This window comes from Lissotriton helveticus, chromosome 10, assembly GCF_964261635.1.
Source record: "Lissotriton helveticus chromosome 10, aLisHel1.1, whole genome shotgun sequence".
In the NCBI taxonomy this organism is placed as follows: Eukaryota; Metazoa; Chordata; class Amphibia; order Caudata; family Salamandridae; genus Lissotriton; species Lissotriton helveticus.
The window spans coordinates 867018471-867035746 of record NC_136071.1 but is presented as its reverse complement, the minus strand read 5'-3'; the positions used below and the strand labels follow the sequence as shown (position 1 = coordinate 867035746).

The following is a 17276-nucleotide window of genomic DNA, read 5'->3' as shown; positions in this document are numbered from 1 at the left end:
TGGCTTGGTTTTGTTACCCAATTTGATATCTGTATATTCCAGGAGACTTGGGCATGCGATCCTGTCTTTGTATTAAGCTATTTGAATTTTTATGTGTCAGCTGTCAAGGGTCCGAAAGGTAGACCTATGGGGGGGCTTACTATCTGGATTCGACAGGCACTAAGTCTCTCAGTTAAAAACATAGCTATTGGACATAATGATATCCAGCTTATTAGGATTTCTAATGATAGAACAGGGTCACTTGATATTTACAATATTTATATTAGGAGTTCCAAAGGTCGATCTGAAACATTATTAACCTTGGCCGACCTTATTGAGGAGCACTCCATTAAAAATAACATTGTTATAGCAGGAGACCTTAATAGGACGTTTGAGCCATTGGTTGCGGGAGATGCTTTCACTGGTGCTGATGAGGATTCCTTTTGGGGCATCCCTGAACTGCAACTGAAACCAGTCTCCCGTTGGACAGAGGACATTATTGCTATTAACGCACTGTGTCTTGAAAAAGGCTTGAGAGCTACGAACGGGAGAACAGCTAGGGATAGAATTGGTTCACCAACTTTCGACAATGGGAGGCACAAAAGTCGAATTGACTATGTGATCTGCAGTTTGCATTTGTGGCCTGCCCTTTGTGATATGGAAGTAATTATAAGATCTGAGAGTGACCATAACCCCCTATGTGTGACTCACAAATGGTGGCCTGTTGAATCAAACTCTAGCTGCACGAAAGAATTAGTTCCTCCGTCCATTATCCCCGAGAACAATATGCGTAGGCTACGTTGGGACACTGTAGCGAGAAATCAGCAGGCTATTGATATTATCAACAGTGAAACTGATCAAGCCATTCTAGCTATGGAACTGGCTAATGCCTCTCCTAAGGATCTGGGGGAAGTGGTCAAAATACATGATACCCTCTTTGGTAAGATCAAGGTGCACTTTCTAAGACCTGATAAGAATAAGGGGGTTATTACCAGAAAAGATGCTAGATGGTATAACTCGGATTGTAGGAAGGCAAGACTCGACCTTGGCCGGGCAATCAAGAAGCGAGACTGTGTGTCTGTTTCTCTAGCTAGGAAAGAATATAAAGTATGCATTGCTAATGCTAAGAAGGATTGGGACGAGCAACACTGGTGCAAACTGAAAATGGCCAGTGACAGGAAGGATTCCAGAGTATTCTGGAATATTGTAAAATGGGGCTCTGAGAGAGCTGAAGAGTCACCAAGTAATAATGTCTCACAGGAGGCATGGGTTAAATTCTTTAGTTTGCAATACACTCTTAATACCCGGGTCTCAGTTGACAGTACGGTTATGAAGTTTTTTGAAGATGATAATTTTAATTATAAAGAGATTATGTCTGCAATTTGTGCAGTAAAATGCGGGCGAGCTCCAGGTCAAGATGGAGTGCCCGCCGATATATTCTTAAACGATAGTGAACGCTGGTGCAAATATATACATTTGCTTATTAATTCAATTGCTCAAGGAGCAGATGTCCCTGATTCATGGAGGGGAGCAGTTATTATCCCCGTGTACAAGAAGGGGGACCGAGCTCAGCCGTGTAACTATAGGCCTATCAGCCTCATTGACACTGTGCAAAAAATCGTGGGTCGCGTGGTGGTCAATAGGCTTCTCGACTGGGCTGAGGATTTTAATATCCTATCTCCATTCCAAGCAGGTTTTAGAAGGGCAACAAGCACGATCGATCAAGTGTTCCGCTTCCAATTATTACAGTGGAAAACCGTGGTTCTGGGGGGGTGTAGCCTGTACGCGGCATTTGTCGACTTGCGGGCTGCATTCGACCTGGTCCCGCGTGCAAAACTGTGGCAGGTCTTGCATAGCTTGGGGGTTTCTGATGAGTTACTAACCTTGATACTGCGCCTCCACGAGTCTAACTATGCAAAAATTCTGTGGGGCGGTCACGGGATGGTCACTCCTGATTTCCGTGTTGAAAAAGGGGTCAGACAAGGGTGCTCAATGGCTCCTACTCTATTTACATTGTTCATAAACGGGGTAGTTTCTCGATTGGTAACTGCGAATGTTGATGCTCCTTCTCTTGCAGGACTAAAAATCCCCATACTAATGTTTGCGGATGACACGCTAATTTTATCAAAAACCCCTAGTGGACTACAGCGTGCTCTGACAATTTTTGAGAACTTTTGTGGGGAACATGGTCTGGAGGTGAATACTACGAAAACTAAACTAATGAGCTTCAAGCCACAGCGTAGCTTTAAGTCCAAAATTATGATGAGTGGTGGGCCTTTAGAGTTAGTTAAATCATTCACATACCTAGGTATCCAAATAGCTGATGACCACAGGTGGAGCCAGCATATAAATATTGCCATTCTGCGACACAAACAAATAGCTGGCACAATTAATTCTGAACACAGGAAGTCGCTAACCAAACCTGTTAAACCAGCCCTATTGGTATATGAAGCAAAGGCTATTGGGTCTGCACTTTACGGCGCTGAAATGTGGGGCTTTGAAAATCTTACATCTCTGCAAGCCTCTGAAAATAAATTTTAAAGAACTCTTACCGGTACACCTAAAAGTACTCCGTTGTTGCCTCTTCGATATGATCTGGGAAGGAAACAAATCAAGGACTTGGCCAGATTACGCCCGATCTTGTATTGGCGCAGACTCTGGACCACTCCTGAGCTCTCACATTATGCCGCGGGTTTTGTGGATGTGATCAAGGCTGATGGCTTTCACAAGATAAGCTGGCTTAAATTATTGAAAACTATATTGTTTGAGCTAGGGTTGAGTTCTTTATGGCAGGACCCTGCTGGGGCATCTTTCCCTTCTAAGCGTGTCTTAAAAGATATTTTTTGGGAATGGATTGCTACTAAAACTTTAAATGCTTCAAGCACTGGGTCCATGTCTTCGCATTTTCTTGAGCCTAAAATGTATCCAGTCTTGGAACCATATTGGGATATCATCTCCAAACCAGGTGATAGGAAGCTCTTATTCCAACTGAGAGCTGGTGCACTTCCTATAAAAATATTGACAGCTAAATGGGGTTCAGGTGGAAATAACACCTGCCCAGCTTGTGGGTTGGGGGATGAGTCTCTGGGTCACTTTCTGTTTTCATGCAGATCATATGCTATTCCAAGACGTGTATGGTTAGCTCCTATGTGTAGGAACCTTGGGACATCAAGTAGTTCTGTAGCTATGCGAATTATTTGTACGACTCAAGTTTCTTGGATCCTGATAGCTACAGCAAAATACCTGGGTTGGGCATGGATGCTCAGGCAGAGACTGCTAGTTAAATAACTATTCTCTGCCTGACAATTTAGACAGAGACTGCTAATTAAATAACTATTCTCTGTGTGACAAACTGGTCCTCATGAATCTGACATCACTGCTTTTACTTATTAATGACCTTGTATCAAGATAGTGATTGCTAGATAACTAACTATTCTCTGTCTGGATCAATTGATTTTTTGCATTTGTATAATTGTTTTTAGACTCCGCCGTTTCACATCTTGAAAATTATTTTTATCAAATGTTTTAATCCTTTTTAACCGAATGTATTTTTATATGTAACCTATAGTGTTGCGTCAATGTGCTGGATTGTAAATTTAATTTGTTTTTAAAATTCTGGTGTATATTATGCTTTTATGAGTAATAACTCGAATAAAGCACTTTTGACTTGACTTGACTTGACTAGTATTTTTTTTTAATGACCCACACACCCATCAGGATGCTATCTAATGTGTTTGGAATTGGCTGTTCAGGGCATCAAGAACAAAGTGATGGATGGAATGCTCAAATTAATCTCAGCCCCTGGCGATTGCTTGTGGCTGCATCCCAATCTATCTTTTTTCACCCACCCTGCCACCTCAGTTTAGACCCTTCCAAATGCAACTCAGCTTTGACCCTGCACCTCATGGGAACAGTTCAGCCAGAACTGCCAGGCCAGGTTCTCCCAGCAGCAGAATACAAGCATCGCAGGAATTTTTTGTGAATTCAGGATAGGAGAACATTTATGCACATTCTACATGTTAGCCGGCTAGTGTAAATTTCCATCTTTCTTTCTGTGGATTTCATAAATCGGTTATTTGCACTCGTGAACTGACTTATTTGCACACAAAGTTGGTACTTTCACGTATGAATACCCATGAGAATCCGTCTACTAACATTATGCTATTAGATGAGAAACTTCATTGAAACAGTCATCTACAAAGTAGAAGGAATATGCATCAGGAATGTCAAATTAAAATGATCTATTCTATGAAAAGTTTTACATTTGCACAATCCCGTATGTGTACTTTTTATCACACAGAAACTTTATCGAGGAGAAATTAGGCTCAAAATATGTGGAAGGAACAAGGATCGATCTGGCAAAATCATATGAAGAGAGCAGCCCAGCCACTCCTGTATTTTTCATCTTATCCCCTGGGGTCGATCCATTAAAGGATATGGAGTCACTCGGTGAGTTTTAATGTTCAACACATACAAAGAAATGGCAAGGAATCATTGTAAATAAAATATAAAAGAAAATGTAATAATGTTGATTTTTTTAATGAAAATAGTCATGGACATCAGCTAATTGTCATGGATGCAAGTTTGCTTCAAGCAACAAAGGGAGATAAGCAATTGCTTATCAAATATTTTTCAGTGACTCTAATGATAATCTGCATATTTTTGCAAGAGATAACGTCGTAAAAGTCTGCTTACTAACTTGAATTAATTGTTTGTTTGCAGTCTAGTGCATAAGTTAGTGGCGATCCCAATTGTATAGAGTCCTCCCATTATTTTTAGAGAAGGGTTGATTTTTCATTAGCCTGAGGCCAATGGAGTCTTGACAAGTCCTCATGGAGGTATTGGGCTTATAAGCCAGTGTGATGCACCTGGGCTATGATGTGATACTTAACACGAGAGACATTGAGCACCCCAAACAGACCTGTTAACTGCCGGTGGACACTCAGCCTACTGCATCATTGATTTTAAAATTAGCTGCTTAAAAGCAGTGAATTTTGTAGCACAATGGAATTTATTTATTATTTTTATGGCAAGTTTATTGATTAGAATGAACCAACTTGTCATCTTTTTCAGTGGCTCAGTGGGCTAAACCTTTTAATTTAAAAATGACCATCCTCAAAGAAAAATATCCCTGTCATCCTAGATCTCTTCTCAAAGGATTCTGTCAATTTTAGAAGTGTAGGTGTTGGGGAGAAAATCTAATGCACAACTTGAAAAAAGCTCTGCAGTACTACTGTGAATTTCTTTTCTAGCTAACCTTGTATTTTCCTTCCAGTGACAATCATTAAAATCCATTGGATATGAACCATCTTTTTCAATGTAAACTCCAGAGTAGTCCCCATTTGATTGAGAATGGTTACTGCCTCGTTATAACCAAAAATCATAGGAGGTATAGGTTAAGGCTAGGTTTACCCTCCTTACTGTATATAGTTTCACAGAATTCAGGTATATCAATAAAAACGAACCTATGGGAGAACTAGGATTTATCAAACGTTCGTTGTAATCGCCTTACTTGAAGAAATACTCTTTTTCTAGAGAGCCCTCAACCACCAGGGTTTCCCCTAGGTGGCATGCTTCGTCATTGGGGTTCCTCTCAATCCTCTACGGATTGAGGCGTGCTGCACTTTGCAAACTACGTAGGAGCACTTAATATAAGAAGTAAGATAAGTCTTCAAAATACCTAACTAGTGAGCTACTATTTTGAGTTTTGTGCACACCCAATGTGTATAGACAAATACATATGGTTACTTAATGATACTCTGTATCTGTAAAACAAGAAGCAAAGAGATACATTAAAAAGGTGTGCACTTTACTGTATCCTTATTGTAGGATTTATTAGGAGTGGTACGCATGGGGCTGGACCCCGTGTTGTCCTGATGAAGAGCTTGTAGGGGACAGCTTGAAATATGTTGACACAGACGCAATACTAGGGGAATGAGAGGAACCCGAATGATGAAGCATGCCACCTAGGGGAAACCCTGGTAGGTGAGGGGTTTCTAGAAAAAGAGTCTTTATTCTAGTAAGGTGATTACAACCAACTTTTGTAGAATCCTAGTTCCCCCCATAGGTTAGTGTTTTTCGATATACTCGAATTTTGTGAAACTAGTGCCTCGTTATTCCAGACAATGTTGTCACATGGAACAAATGTGCTTCTAGTCTGATGAAGATGGGGGAATAAAAATAGTGCCCTCAAACACTCTTGTGAGTGTAATGCTTCATCATCTGGCACTGCTCCTCCATGGGCCCCGCGAGAGGGCTCTTTATCAGAGATCTTTTAGGAGACGCTGCAGTTGTGCATGTGGGTGTGTGGGCCTAAAAAAAGGTTGTGGTGCTAGTGTATTAAAATTATCCCACCGGTACCTTGAAATCAGTTTTATTCATACCATATTTGTTAATAAGAGGTGCCCTATTTTCCCAAAAACTTTTCTTTTACTTTTACCCCACGGACCTATGAATAAAACTGATTTCAAGGGACCGGTTGGATAATTTTAATACGCTAGCACCACAACCTTTTTTTAGTCCCACATGCATCACAGCAGTGTCTCCTACAAGACCTCTGATAAAGAGCTCTCTCGCGGGGCCTGTGGAGGACAGCAGCGGCAACCCACGAGGAGCAACTCCCGATAATGAAGTATGACACTCACAAGAGTGTGTGAGTGCACTATTTTCAAAAGGAGAAATTCCCCCATCTTCATCAGACTAGAAGCACATATTGAGACCATTTTCTTACATTTGTTCCATGTAACAAAGTGGGTTACATCTCTTTCTTTCAGGAACAGTTACCAACCAGTGAGTACATATTAGTTCTTGGGAGCATTGGTACTGGACCTACTTTTTCTTTAAACGCTCCCTGTCGCTCCACTCTAAGTGTTTAGTAATGACTCCAATTAGCCTCCTAAACCAAACAATCCAGCTAACCTCTTGATCCACTCACCTGTAACCATTCCACCTCTAGTTGTTTGTCATTCCAGCAACCATGTGAATCTGTTTCACTCTACAACTCTATTGATCCTCCTTAACCAGTCACTTGTTACTTCCATAACCACTCAAATAATGCCCACCATCCAGTCATAGGATTTATTAATCTTTTTAGATACCTCTAGTTGCATATTTTTGCCAGTTTCATGACTTACATGGTAATCCTCTCCCATCACTTCACAGTCACTGCCATAGGTATCTGCTTTGTGATGTTTATAACCAACTGAATCTATAAATAGAGCTTGGCTCATTTCACTCCAGTGCAGTGTTCAACACAAAGCGTCACTTCTCATCATTGTGGCCTCAAATTTAACCAAATATCTAGCTTCCCCCACCAGTCGTCCATCGCTGCCTTAAAACTCACACAGTGGTTCATGAATTTGCCTTTCATTTATAACATTATTCTGTAATTCTAGAATATATGTAGCCTGTTCCCATTATTCTAGACTCATCTGAAGTCTAGACTAGAAGGCCACAGAAGTACTCACAAAATTGGTGAATGAAAGATGCCTTATAAGTATATCTAAACATTCACTCATCTAGTCCCTCTCTCTGCATGGTTGATTTCTGAGGAGACCGTTTTCCTATGCTATCTTAGTACATGCCCAGTTGACTGCCTTTGTAGCCAGAAGTCCTTGGTAGCAGTAGTCTTTGCAAACCAGTGGTTGCCACCTCAGTAAGGCTTTTTGCTTCCATATACAGATACCTCTATAAAACCAGAGTTGTTATATACAGCTGATACATTCACCACACTTTCCTGGGAAGGCTTGCCTTGCAGGGACAGCTGTAATGCCCCAAGTTGCCATCTCTTCATCCTACAGGACCATATTAAAACCCTCTGTTATGTTGGGTATTAAACAAATCTTCACACCAAATATTCAGGGCACTTTCCACACATTTTCACTGAAAGATGCACTTGGCCTTGAGGTGCTAGACTGCTGTAATGCAAGATGAGGATTAAAGTATTTACTGAAGCAAAGCTCTAAGTCATTATAAATTCTGAGCTCTCAGCTTCTGCCTTTAAGAAAAACTGGCACCTCAGCAACATGCTTGAGAAATGTAAAGACTGTGGTTTAACCTTGATGCCTACTTCCTCCTGCATTAGGAGCAGCTGCTGCATACACCTTCAGAGTGTTGCAACTGCATCATGACCACGCTATGTGCTACCTGCAACAAACATGCACCAACAGCCTTGCTGCCTGGGCTGGACACACAATCTTAATTTCCATGCCTGCTCAAACTATATTGTTCAAGTCACTCAAGGTCACCACTAAGAAGGTGAAATGGGTAAGAATTGTGATACTGTCTGGCACAATAGCCCACTCATTCTGTTTTAATAGAGCAGTAATCCTTAACCAAGCAGAATGTTGCAATCCACTCTGCCATACAACCTCCACAGCTGTCCTGCCCTACTCACCTTCAGGACCCAGTAACCACAGTGCCAATTCCCCTTCAAATGAATGACTGTAAGTACCCCAACACCACACATTCTGTGTTCCATCTGTGCAGATATATCACTCAGACATGCCTGTGGTGCACCCCTACAGCATTCAATCATTTGAAAACATCCTTGAATTGATTGCATTGGGTTATCTTATGTGCCCATCATTTCTTAAGGTAAGCCCATGGGAGGCAGACAGCACACACACTTTGCACTGCTGACCAGCGCTAAAGTGTCCAACATCTTGAACCCACCAATTCCATCAAAGCAAAAAGGCTAGGGCGAAGGCAAAAAGTTCCGGGATGACCCTGCCAGCAGGGCCAAGTCCAACATGATCCCCTTCCAGCCAAAAGCCAGGGTAGACGATTCAATGCATTGATGGGCTTCCCTGCTTGGGGCAAGAACACATGGATGTGGGCCTGCAACTGCAGGGGCACCCGCAGGTTCTCTGCCACTCTGGACCCAGGTGATTCCCTCTGTTAACACTCCCTGGACCAGCTAAGCCACCCCACTGGTACTCTCTACTTGGTTGCGGCAAGGACCGGACCCTGGGCCATCCAGATGTCTCAGGTCCTTGCTGCCTCACAGAGTGAGGGGCAGTAGCCCCAGGCACGTAGTACCCGTTGGTCACTCTACTTCTCCTCCATGCAGTTCCAAACTGCCACTGGTCCTCCCACCTGGGGTCCGCACCCTCAGGCTGACCAGCAGTCAGGGGCGAGGCTCTCCTTCCCCTACCTCTCCTTCTGGGGTTCTACACTCTCCTCCTATGTGAGGCACCCTCAGGACACAACTTCCTCCCCAGTCCAGGGCCTGCACCCTGCACCTGATCCACCGACCTACGGTCTAAACCCTTAGGTTGAACCGGAGCCAGAGACGAGTCCTCCTTACCTCTGCACCCCCTCCCAGAGTTCCGCTCCCTCCCACCTGGAGAAGTACCCCCGGAAGACAAACCAGGGGGGACACTGATTACAGACGTCCCTTCCGCCAGGTCAGACAGTACCTGTCCCTGGCCTCCTAACCCAGGATCTAAGCCCTGTGGCTGAGCCAGTGCCAGGGGTGAGTCCTTCCTCCCTCTGCACCTCCCTCCAGAGTTTCACACTCTCCCACCTGGAGAAGTACCCCTGGAAGTCAAACTGGTAGGGACCCTGATTACAGGTGTCCCACCCTTCGAGGTCAGGCAGTCCCTGAACCTGGCATTCCAGCCCAGGATCTAAACCCTGTACTGTAACTGAGCAGACCCCAGAACCCCTGGAACTCTGATTACGGACGCCCCTGGTTCTTCTGACACTAGGGGCTCCCCTTCAATGGACGGACTTTCAGGACAGCCTAGGCTCCCAACCTGGGGCTCCTTTATGAAACTCTCCAGACCCTGAGACTGCGGTTGGGGCACCTTGGAACACCTCCCCATCTCACTCCCTCTCTTACGAGACTGAACGTGAGGCCCTACAACCCTCTAACTGCACTGAGACCTAGCTAGGCTATTCAGCACCTCTCCCACCTCACTGAGTTGGAAGACCCTGAGCCACTACCTTCAGGATCACTCCCCAATGCCTCCTCAGATTCTCTGGTGCTCACCCAGAGGTCTGCCTCCCGTGCATGCCCCCTGGGGTCAGAGAACCCACACTGCAACAGGTAGTGGCGCAACATTGGGAAACAATTTCTGAGCATGTACTCCCTGATAACTACATGGAACAGCCCTTCCCATTCATTCACTGCGCTACACACCACCCAATCCTCCAATGAAGTCCAACACACATCCACAAACTCCCTTCAGGACTGGTGGGACAGTTTCTTGCTGCCCCTAAATTTCAACCCGTACCCCTCTTCCAGGTAATCCGGCACAATCCACTGAGGTCTGGGAGTGGGATTTCCTCCACTGGATGTACTCTCGCTGCCACCACTGGATCCCATCCTCACTGGTGAATCCAGACTACAGAAATCCCTCTCAAGGGACAGCCTACCCTCCTGAGCTAGTCTCTCCCTGGCGAAGGCCCTCTCTGCCTCCGCCATCCTTTCCTGCGCTAGGACCCTTTTAGTCTCTATCCTTTTTCCTTCAACACTCAGCTATACTATCTCCTTGGCGTGTTCCAGCCTGAGCTGCTCCAAAGCCAGCTGATGCTCCCTTTCTTCCCTCCTATCCGCCCACTGTTCTGGGACAGGGAAAGGGGTGGGGCAGTGCCCCCGGGACTGGACCCAGCACGAGACTCCTTGTCTATGGTGTCCTCATTAGCTACTGGCGTCTCCGCCCTGTCATCTTCTTCCTTCTCTTCAGAGCCACCACCCTCCAGTGTTATGGACTGGGAACCCTCACTCTCAGAGTCCTCCCCACACGCGAAGTCCTCCTCCGGTTCTCCACCAAATCCACCACTTAAAAATGCGGAGGGGTATTCTGAAACTTCCCCACAGGGCTCTAAGGCTACTCCCCTTTTGAGGGCTTCATAGAGATACAATTTCCTGCGGATGTTGCCTACTGTCGGTATCCCCCTATCCCTACAGAGAGTCATTACCTCCTCCTCAGTGTACTCCAAAAGGTCATCCTCATCGTACGTTAACCCCATCCTGGCGAGATACACCCGGGATACACCACCCACAGGGCAACAGGGGAACAATTCCAAAATGACACTTTCAGGAGGAACGCTAATCAGAAAAACAGTCCCCAAATCTGTGATTATTCTAAATGAGCTGTAGTGCAACCAGTCGTCGCTGTTGTACTGCGCAAAACACACGTCCTATCCCACCGCTGAACACCAATGTTAGAAACGGGGTAGCATGGTGCGGAGTGGGTAGGCTTGTCATATTGCAGAAATAATCTATGGAGCTATACCTACCAATAGTCCCCAAACATTAGCTTACCAAATAATCAGTCAGTTGGCAGTGAAGAAAAGTCAATCATTTATTAAACCAATAATACTCTATAGAGGAGCCTCTCCGACGTCACCCAGCCAGGGCGCAGAGAAGACTGCCAAATCACACTCAATACATGGGATATATAGTTCCATTGCGTTACATGAGATCACCGTACATGGAAAAATACTGGTTCGCACAGTAGCTTAAAGGAAAGATCATATATGGCACACAAAGCTCGTTTAGAAGTCTGCTTCTGCTATTATTGGGGGGGGTCAGGAGGGGTGACTCCCTTTTGTCTCGGTGCCTGGGAGCACGGCATGGCGCCTCCAGGAATGTGCTTATCACCTCTGAAGCCAGATGTGACCTTGGGTCTTAGAACAAGAAAGAATAGTATGAATTCAGCTGCCTTGTGTAACTCAACTAACTGGGGCCTACTCGACTTCTGGAGGACAGCACGTGACCGCTGCCCGAGTCTAATACATGTACAACAAAATGGCGTCTGTTTGGTTCTCAGTTCGGGTACAGAGGAATACAATGCAAGAGCGGGAAAGGAATTCCTGTATTGATGTAACTAATTATTCTAAACTATGATAAAAGTAGATAAAATATATATATATCAATCCTCAGAAAAGGCTCCTTCCGAGATACTGGGACCCAGGAGGGGTGGCGCACACTCCAGCGGAGCGTGCTGGTAGTCACAATCCCAAGTCTCTTTCCACAAACGTTGGTGCTCTCTCAGGAAATGAGTCAGGTTTAACACACAGCTTGTTCACGTGTAGCACGTGAACAAGCTGCAAGGCGAAACGCGTTGTGTGGATTAAACCTGTGTTCAACCTACTTGTGTTACCTGACTCATTTCCTGAGAGCGCACTAACGTTTGTGGAAAGAGACTTGAGATATATATATATATATATATATATATATATATATATATATATATATATACATCATGCTAACAAAAGATTACAATTAGTGCAGAAAATCGATTCCATCCCTCGAGCTAAACCAGGAGATTTGTGTGATGCGTCTGCGCAGGCACTCACAAGCAACACACCAGGCACACTACAAAAAAGAGACTTCACACCAGGTTGCATGAAAATAACTTGTGTATTATGCAAAACACATCAGTCGGCATTCACAGTTGTAAAAGCACTGTGCCAACTGGCACCAGGTAGTCATTTATGGGGGGGAAGTATTTAAAAGGCAGGGCCAATCGGGCCGCTGCCAGAACCATCACAACAGTACCCAAAGATAACTGGAAGTCAGTTGAAATATAGGTGTAACACCCAGTAACTCCTGGTAAGATCATAGTGCAATAAGCCTTAGGCATAAACATAAAGCATCACATGAGGCATCAACATGAGCATAAATGCATGATGCATGAATCCTAGGCCCAGTATGCATAAAACCCGCAGTGCAGGCCTTAGGGAAAGAAAAGCATTATCAGCCTGTACATAACCCCTGGAGCATTTAAATAGGCACATGAGGATGAAGTGTAAACATAGTATGTATTCAGTCCGCACCTCAGTGGCATCAATAACATATGCAGAAATCAGAGTATGGATAAACATAGTCTGGCATGAGTCTAGCACCTCACATTCGCATAAATCCCACTATAACATGAACATGCGTTTGACTGTGTTTGACTGGCAGCCCTGAGGCTGTGTTACTGTGTGTGGTGAGGAGCTGCCTTTGCGGCTCTTTGCCTTTTTTTTACAATTTATGTTGTTTTTGCTTTTAAACTACACTTACCTGCACTTAATTCCGGATCCACGGGGTGTGGCATTACCTTTCCTCCCTCTCGTTAGAACCTCCTGCTCTCCTTGATTCGCGGGGTCCGTCCGTGCAAGCGGACCCGCCATCTTGGGATAAGCAGAGTTAGCGGTCTAGCTCTCCACGCTCTCCACATCTCGGCTGCATTAAAACTCAATGCTGGCGCGAGTGCGCCGGTGGTGCACAAAAGGCACACCAAAGGCAAGCCCGTCTGCGCCCGTCCGCACCAAGGATGTGCTTAGCGCCAGCAATGCTGCGCCTTTTGTGGTTAGGTAATGGGGGTCGTCCAATAAGCTATTCCATTGAAGAACTTCATTATATTGGAGAGCAGGGTGGAGACAAGGGGGCGCTCTGTTCTGCTGAATCCGCCTCTCCAATGGCAGATTTTTTGGTTAATGGCCTTCTTGCTTTTGGGCTTCTTAATGTTAGATCGTTGCCTAAGCACAGTGTGGAAATGTATCTGCTGCTTGAATCTCATGAGCTTGATGCCCTGTTTATGACGGAGACCTGGACTCACCTTGATTGTGAGGTCGATCCGGGCTGTGCCTGTCCACCCGTGCTATAAAATATGCCATAAACCAAGACTGAGTGTGTGGGGTAGTGGGGTTGGTGTAATTTACAAAGACACTTTGAACCTGGTCACTATTGACATTGATATAGTTGCAGGATTCAAATTATTTGGCTTTGCCATTAAGTATGCACATGGTCATCTTCTATCTGGGATAATTCGTTATAGACCCCCTGGGATTATTAATGTATATCAGCAGCAACTATTATTGGAAATTTTCACCAATATGGCCACCACTCACCGTAGATTAGTGATCCTGGGTTAAATGGTTCCCTTGCTTCAGGCTACTTTAATGTTCTTCATTCGTGCGAAGGCCTCTGCCTTTGTCAGCAGGTGTCCAAGGCCACTCATAAAGGCGGGCACCTGCTTGATTTCATTTTTTCAGAGGCCCATCTTCTTACTACAGGGGATATGTTACCTGTGGATTAGACAGATCATTTTTTGATCAAATTCTTTGTGAACTCTGCTACTCACAACACTAGGGCATTAGGCTCTACGAGTGAGTATGTCAGTAGAGACTGGAAGTCTCTCCTGCGTAAAAGGGGCCCTGTTCCTCTGTTTCAGGTAGAGGATTGCTTTTCTCCAGACAAGCAGGTAGAGGAGAATTATGCTTCTCTCTGCTTGAAGAATATATCGGTTTTAGACTTACTTGCTCCTTTAAAAAATCACAGAAGTAGGGGAAGACCTTCGGCCCCCTGGTTCCAGCTCCAGAAGCATTTTCAACATCTTGAACAGTCTTACTAGTCCTGACTGTTCTAAGAATCTGATACCCCCATCTCAAGAACTTTGTGAGAACCTGGCTAGGTTCTTTCATGATAAAATTAAAAATATTATTGATGACTTGGGGGGGGGGGTGGGTCATCAACAACCTTGGGTTGTATCTTCAGTGGCTATGGGTAGTGGTGATATTGTGGAGAAGGGCTGGGTGGCTTCTTGTGCCATTTCTGAATGGGTGGTCATTTATCATCTTTCTGAGTTTGCGCCTTTGGCAGTGGAAGACTTCAGCAGGCTGGCACATGGTATTCCGTCTGGGTCTGTTCTTGATCCGGTACCTCATAAAGTCTGGATAGAGTTTGAGGCAGAGTTGTTTCCCACACTCCGTATGGTCTGTAATCAGTCTCTTTCTAGCGGAGTGGTTCTGTCTCAATGGAAACATGCTTTGGTGACACCTCTGTTTAAGAAGCCCTCTCTCGACCCTGTGTGCCCTAAGAACTGTAGGCCCATCTCTCTTTTGCCTTTTCCAGACAAAATTGTGGAACGTGTGGTTGCTAGTACTCTTTCCAAGCATTTGGAACAGCATAAACTACTGGAGGAAGTTCAGTTTGGCTTTCGGCCGGCCCAAGGCACTGAGATGGCCTTGGTGACCGTGATGGACGAGCTGCGGAGGCGGGCAGACATGGGTCAGGCAGCTGTGCTGATCCTGCTCGACCTGTCTGCCGCTTTCGACACGGTCAACAAGGGACCTTGCAGAGAAGGCTGAGAGAGGTGGGGGTTACGGGCGGCGCTTTGAGGTAGTTCCAGTACTTTCTTCTGGATAGACAGCAAGCAGTGTCCATCTCTCCTTATCAATCAGCCTTTGCTAACATCTCGCACAGCGTGCCACAGGGCTTGGCAATTAGCCCTATTTTATTTAATATCTATATGAAACCCCTGATTACGGTCATCAAAGAACATAATTTTGACATCGTACATTATGCTGATGACATGCAGCTGATTCTCTCCCTTGAGGGAGATCAGTCGACCTCACTGGAAGTGTTTCATAACTGCCTGCGAGATACAGCGCTTTGGTTAAAGGATAATTTGCTGCAATTTAATGCAGGGAAAACTGAGGTGCTTTACTGCTCAAGGGACAAGGTTCCTTCTGTGCTGCCAAGCAATTTTTGGCCTACAGACACCTCGACCACTGTTCGGCCAGTGAAAACGGTCCGTAACCTGGGCGTAATGTTTGATAACAAACTTACCATGGAAGCTCAGGTTACGAAAATGGTGGCCTGTTGCTTTGCCATTATTAGATCACTTTGGACAACCTTCCTTCTGTTGCCTCCTCTAGCGCGGGCGTTAGTGATGCGTAGCACTATTCTTAGCAGATTAGATTATTGTAATGCCCTTCAGCTTGAGTCCCCGAAACACCTTCTAGACAGGCTACAGAGAATCCAGTCGGCGGCTGCTAAGTTAGCCCTAGGGTGGACTAGAAGATCCTCCTCCTCCATGGCTTTGGCACAGCTGCACTGGCTCCCGTTGAGACAGAGAGTTCAGTTCAAGTCTCTCTGTATGGTGTTTAAAGCCCTTCATGGGCTGGGGCCTGTCTCTATTCAGAGAAAATTTGCTTGGTATGTCCCTGCGAGAAATCTCCGCTCTTCATCTGCTAAACTGGTGAAGATACCGAGGTTTAAGAAAGTTAAGTCAGGGGATAGATCCTTTGGTGTAGAAGTCGCCAAACTGTGGAACAAACTCCCTTTGGAGCTCAGACAAGTCAGTGACATCCTTCCTTTTAGAAGGAGATTAAAAAGCTGGTTGTTTCCCAAGATTTAGTTGTCTGTTCATTTTTTAGGCACCGGTTTTACTGTTTTCTGAGTCTGCCAGCGCCAGGATGCCTATTAGGTGACAGTGCGCTCTACAAATAAAGTAAATAAATAAATAAATAAACATGTTGGTGCAGGCCTAACTTTAGCTCCTCATAACAAGACCTTAGGCATGGGACCTAAGTCATGAGCATGAATCACCTCTGTAGTAGGCATCAACCTGTGGGCATAACCTCATTAGCATAAATGCGTTAGGCATAAAGCAGGTGAACATAGAGCATCTTCACTAGTCTAAAAGCATAAGAAACATCTTAGGCATATAAGCACATTATGCATCCTACCAACACCAGTACATTGGTCATCTCATCATTGGAACATTAGAGCAGAACATTAGCATAGTGGTGCATCCATTGCAACACCAAAGATAATTACCCACTACACTGCAGAATAATCTCTGGCGTCACTGCGCATAGGGAGCTCCTCTCCTGGGGCCCCCAAATTACTAATGCCCAAACGTCGCACCTGCCCACTGTCCGGCGGGGCAGTTGTGTGCAATAAAGTCCGTCCTGGGGATGATGGCACCCCCGTTCAGGGACTCTATAAATGAAGAATGCCCCCTAAAGCCCCACTCTAGGACTCAAAATGGCCGACGATGCAGCTGCCCACATCTGCGGTACAGCTGTGATGGCATACATTGGGGCAGGCACTCACGAAGCCTTGGGGGCCTTAAGCACTGACAATGTGCCTCGGTCGGCCCCCACCCGACAGCCTTAGACTCAGCCCCACTCACCGGGCTTTGGAGTAAAATTGCTCACAACATGGTGCAGCGGCCCGCAACGACAGCGCCGCTGTGCAGTCTTGAACGTCCTGGCACCGCAACCCGTGGCAGGAGGTCCCCACCGACAGACAGAGCCCAGCCCCACTCACCACTTCTCGGGGGCTGGGCCGGTGTGGTCACCGACGGGCTCGTTGTTGCTGTGGGGGTTCAGGTAGACAGCTTGCGGGGCTCTCTCCAATCACTGAAGACCCGCCCAGCGCCTCTCTTCACCCGGGCTACCCCTCGTGGAGCACTGGACTTCTGGTTCACCGCTTGGGGGAGGCGGGGTAGGCTCCTGTCCTCCAGTGTGCCTGCACTTCCACTTCAGTGGCTGAGACTTCCCTCAGGCGG

General features: G+C 45.6%; 1 protein-coding gene across 1 annotated transcript in view; it reads left to right on the top strand.

Moving 5' to 3' along the window:
- The window catches only part of DNAH11 (dynein axonemal heavy chain 11), a 3642058-nt gene that overhangs the window by 3214204 nt on the left and 410578 nt on the right, over positions 1-17276 (top strand). Inside the window, exon 73 of the mRNA XM_078663510.1 lies at positions 4280-4428. Coding sequence (XP_078519636.1) covers positions 4280-4428 — 149 coding nt within the window. The remainder of the gene's footprint in view (positions 1-4279; positions 4429-17276) is intronic.